General features: G+C 54.3%; 1 protein-coding gene across 3 annotated transcripts in view; it reads right to left on the bottom strand.

The window, feature by feature from the left end:
* LOC125039515 (leupaxin-like) overlaps nucleotides 1-5,000 on the bottom strand; it is a gene marked incomplete at its 5' end in the record, with an annotated part of 26,601 nt that overhangs the window by 11,822 nt on the left and 9,779 nt on the right. For all 3 annotated transcript variants that reach the window (XM_047633539.1, XM_047633540.1, XM_047633541.1), the window contains 3 exon segments: nucleotides 183-413; nucleotides 595-768; nucleotides 858-1,124. In XM_047633539.1, the coding sequence (XP_047489495.1) occupies nucleotides 183-413; nucleotides 595-768; nucleotides 858-1,124 (672 nt within the window).

The following is a 5,000-nucleotide window of genomic DNA, read 5'->3' as shown; positions in this document are numbered from 1 at the left end:
TGCCAAGATCAGCACATTTCGACGGGGACTTACCGTGTTCTGGCCACTAGGAATTCGCAAATCGGAAGACGATTGAAGAAGGGAAGGGGCAGTGACGTGGAAAAGGCGGAGAAGACAATAAGAGTGATGTAAGAGGTGATGATGGAGGGAAGATGACAGGGAACCGACACGGAGGTACTTACCCTGCAGACGAAGCACTCCGGGTGCCACTGTGCGTTGAGGGCGGAGATGTAGTTGTCCATGATGGGCGCGTTGCAGCCGCCACACTTGGGCGCGAACATGTTGAAGTAGTCGTCGCGGCAGTAGGGCTTTCCGTCCTTCTCGTGGAAGCCGTCGTCGCCGAACGTGTTTCCGCATTGGGCGCAGAAGAAGTGCTCCGGGTGCCAGGTCGTGTCCAGCGCCGTCACGCATTTCTGTCGGGGAGGAGAGGCGCGGCCGGACGCGCGTTACTCCAGTGTTAACACTTTCCTACATCTACTACACAAAATCGTAAGGTGACTATTTTTCCCTCTCAAGGACCATTAATCTCTTTCTACCAGCTTAACCCCTCCCCGCAAGGCACCCTCCCCTCCCAACCCAGGGCCAAGGACTCACGTCGAGGATGGGGCCGTTGCAGTAGGCGCAGCGCGGGGAGAACAGGTTGTGGTAGTCGACCTCGCAGTACGGGCGGCCGTCGCGCTCGAAGAAGTTCTTGGTGCCCAACTCCTGGTTGCAGTGGGCGCACGTGAAGTGCTCGGGGTGCCAAGTCTTGCCTAGCGCTGTGATCACCTGTGGGGGGAGAAGGTGGACAATGGCGTACTACCTGCCGGCTAAAGGGAAATTCTTGGACAACAATTTGCACAAAATATCGAACATACTTGTCCGACGATGGGTTTGTCGCAGGCGCTGCAGCAGCCCTTCTGCGTGGTGGTGATGCCCTGCTCAGTCATGTGTGAGGCCAGGGAACCCAGCATAGAATCAAGCTGGTTCGGTTGGGGCGGCGTGGGCGAGGGCGAGGGCTCCTTGGGCGGCGTCGGTTCTTTGAGAGGCGCGGGGGCGGGCGCGGGCGGCGAGGGACTCTTGGCCGACTTCTGCGGCTTGGCGTAGGCGGAGTCCACCTGCGTCTGGAGGGTGCTGGCGTTGATCTGCAGGAGGACACGGCAAGGTTATTCGGCGGCGGGGGGAGGGGGAGGGGGAGGGGGGAGGGGGGGTGCGGAAGCTTTATAGAACTGAACTAAGGATGACATGACAGCGGGGGGAAAGGGGGGGGATAAGGTCACGGCTTCTTTAAGAAACGTCGCCAAAGGCTGGGAAGCGGGAAAAAGGAAGGGGGGGGGGGGGGTAGCTGTAGAATGCTTCCTTTTTTTACTTTTCTTTTCTCCATTTCTGGTTAGAAACCAAAAAGAGAGCTTCTTAGAAGACTAAGCTAATAAAGGATCGTGACCTAGATATATAACAGAATAATATCTTTTTAAAAATGGAATTTTATGGAATCGTGAAATCCTGTTGGTCCTCCTTAGAGTCAGGAGTACTGTGGGCGTGTTCTGGTGGCCGTGCCTGGCGGGGCCACGCCCAAAGTCGCGCGTGGGCTGAGGGCGAAGGTGGCTAGAGAGCGTGATGACCGTGTTGGGCGGCGTCGCCTCCACAGGTGGAAACTGTCGCCAGGGTGTGATGTGTTCTCGACAGCTGTGCCCTCAATGTAGATTTCCCTCTCTAAGATTAGTCTGGCCACGAACCCGTCCGTCCGTGTCCGTGTTGGTCTGGGGTGTTCCTGCGTGGTGGCGTGTACGTGCGTTGGTGTCCGTGCAAAGTACTTATTTCGACTTTGCTTGCGAGTGAGAATGATGAGACGGGGACGAGTGTTTGTGGCGTATTCTCGGGGTCTAGTGTGATGTGGTCATCTGTACGGGCGGCGAGTCTGTGTAACTTGTGGTGTGTTTCCTCCGCACGCCCGTGCATTTGCAGCCTTCCGCATATCACTTGTCTTCGCTGAGACTTGACAAAGGGTACTTCCCTCCTTTCCACAGATATGTAAGAATGTGCATAAATCCACGATCGTGTCTAATGTTCCCAAGGCTCCGCGCGTTCCTTCTAACCACCGATCGAAGCGTCTCAGAAAATCCCAAGGAACATCCACCTCGCTGGAGGCCCACAGCCCACAGAGGACCCGCGGCGAGGACGAGCGAGGACGAGTATAATCCAAGAGTCCCAGGAGTGTTCACCTACCCCTGGCGGCGACGAGGGAGGCACTGTGACACCCCCGGGAACTCGCGGGTATTTATGCCCCACGCCTCACCTGCCTCCCTACCCCAACCCACTGACACTCCCTCCCTACCCCTACCCACTCCCTTTAACCCTCCCCCCTCTCCCTTTACCACCCTTCCCCCACCCTCTCCCTTTACCACTCTCCTCCCCCTTCCCCTTTAACCCTCCCCCCCCTTCACCCCCTTCCTTCTGTCACCTTCCTGCTATCTGACGTAACTCCCGCCCCGCCCACTCCCTTCCCACCCACCCACCCACGGAGCTGCCTCCACGCCCATATGACCCGCCCCTCCCCCAACGCCTTCTACTAAAACGCGTCGACCCCTTCCTGTCTCTCGCTCCTTCCCCAATCCCTCTACCTTCGCCTCACACCGCTATCCTATCCTATCATTTCCTATCCTCTATCCTTCCTCGAGATGTCGACCGTCCGCTTTCAGGTTACGTCTTCTACTACTTTTATAGCGATGCCCACGAATGTACTCTGAAAACTGGTTTACTTTTGTTTCCTTCAAACTAACTTGAACGGTTTTATCATATAAAGTAGGAAGGAGGAGGAATAAGAGGAGTAATAGGGAGAGGAGGAAGAGGAGGAGGAGAAAGAGGAGGAGGAGGAGGAGGAGGAGGAGGAGGAGGAAGAAAAGGAGGAGAAAGAAGAGGAAAAGAGGAAGGAGGAAGAGGAGTTTTAGGAAGAGGAGGAGGAGTTTTAGGAAGAGGAGGAAGAGGAAGAGGAAGAGGAAGAGGAAGAGGAAGAAGAGGAGGAAGAGGAGAAGGAGGAGGAGGAGGAAAAGGAAGTGAAAATGAAGAATAAGAGAAAGAGAAAGAAGGGGAATAGGAGGAGAAAAGAATAAAAGAGAAATGGACGCACCAAAATTCTGACTCATAATTGCACCTGCCCCCCCCCCCCCCCCTCCCTCGTGATACCTGCATGTCGTCACCTTGTTTCTTGGCAGATCCGTCTTGCCTTGCTCCTTCTCCTCCTCTTTTGCATTATCTGTGCGTCTACATGCCCCTTCCCAGCCCTTGTTTTCTCATCGATCCTTATTCCTTATTTTGTTATTAATTTGTTTTATGTTTCTACCACCCTTTTTCCCTCTTATTCTTCCATCATAACCCTTTTCCCCAATGATCTCCCTCTCCCTCTCCCTCTCCCTCTCCCTCTCCCTCTCCCTCTCCCTCTCCCTCTCCCTCTCCCCCTCACTCCTCATCTTTACTTCTTCTTCTTCCTCCTCCTCCTCCTCCTCTTCCTCACTCCTCCTCCTCCCCCTCACTCCTCCTCTTCCTCTTCCTCTTCCTCTTCCTCTTCCTCTTCCTCTTCCTCTTCCTCTTCCTCTTCCTCTTCCTCTTCCTCTTCCTCTTCCTCTTCCTCTCCTCTCCTCTTCCTCTCCCTCTTCCTCTTCCTCTTCCTCTCCCTCTTCCTCCCCCTCCCTCCCCTTCCCCCTCCCCTTCCCCCTCCCCTTCCCCCTCCTCCTCCCCTACCCCTCCTGCTCCCCTCCCCCTCCTCCTCCCCTCCCCCCTCCTCCTCCTCCTCCCCTTCCCCCTCCCCCTTCCCCCCTCACCTGTCTTCTGCCTCCTCCGCTCACCTGCATCCTCCCTCCTGGACACCTTTACCCATATTTAGCCTTCACGCCGGAGACATTTTCCCCATGGATCCCCGCCCAACCCACCCCCCCCCCCCCCCTCCTTCATCTTCCTCACCCCCCTATCTTCATCTCCCTACTCATTTTCCTCTACCCCCCTCCCCCCTCCTTCCCTCTTACCCCTCTCCCCTCCCTCTCTCCGCCGTCAGCTTGCATTCGACACCTACGTTTAATGAAGCTTTTGAGAACGAGATTGAGAAACCGACGCCACACTTTTGGGTATTTCTGCTCGGTCGATCAACATCTATCGTAGTCCTTAAAATATCGACACAACCAGCATTCTAATATATCCTTAGGGAAAAGAAAACAGCTGTTCTGTTACCTCTCTGGCATTTTGTCTCTTTCATATCTCGTTGCGTGAATTTGCCTTTTATGCCAATTCTCTCTCTTATCCTTGCCTCCTACTCTTCCCTCGTAGCTCCCCCCCCCCCCCATTACTCCCTTCCCTCGTCCTCTCTTCCTTCCTTCCGAACTCCTCGCCCCTCCCTTTCCTCCCTAGCTCCTTCCCCTTTCCCCTTCCCTCCTACCCAACTCCTCCCCCCTTTCCCCCTTCCCTCCACCCCTTCCTTCCTAACCCCTGCCCCCTTCCCCCCTCTTCAATACCACCCACTTCCTCCGTAGCTCCTAACTCCCCCCCCCCTTCCCCCCTTCCCTCCTGCCCCTTTCTTCCTAACTCCCCCCCCTTCCCCCCCTCCCCAAGGATTGTCAAGACGCCCCGAGGCCCTGCACCTGCCCCCTCCATCCCTCTCAGCGGCAGCCCAGGAGAGAAAAAGGCTGCCACTCTTTGCTACATTTCGCCGTGTCACTTCTCATTACAACTTTTCATAAGTGAGAAAGAAAGACGAAAGGAAAATATATATAAATATATATATATACATATATATATATTTTTTTTTTTTTTTCAAGCAAAAACTAGTCCCTCTTTTTTTTTTTTTTAATCTCTCTTTTAGGGTCAAGAAAAAATCTCCACTTCTTCCCCATAGAGCGAACAGAGAAAGGTCAAGAAACCACAACTGCTTTGATAAACAGGAGAAAGAAAAAAAACTAAAATAAAGTGAAAAATCATACACATATATCGCGCCAAAGCACCTGATCCCCGACCTTCCCACACACTCTACTTCT

This window comes from Penaeus chinensis, chromosome 27 (assembly GCF_019202785.1).
Source record: "Penaeus chinensis breed Huanghai No. 1 chromosome 27, ASM1920278v2, whole genome shotgun sequence".
In the NCBI taxonomy this organism is placed as follows: domain Eukaryota; kingdom Metazoa; phylum Arthropoda; class Malacostraca; order Decapoda; family Penaeidae; genus Penaeus; species Penaeus chinensis.
The sequence above is the reverse complement of the archived record's forward strand: the minus strand, read 5'-3'. Positions and strand labels throughout refer to the sequence as shown.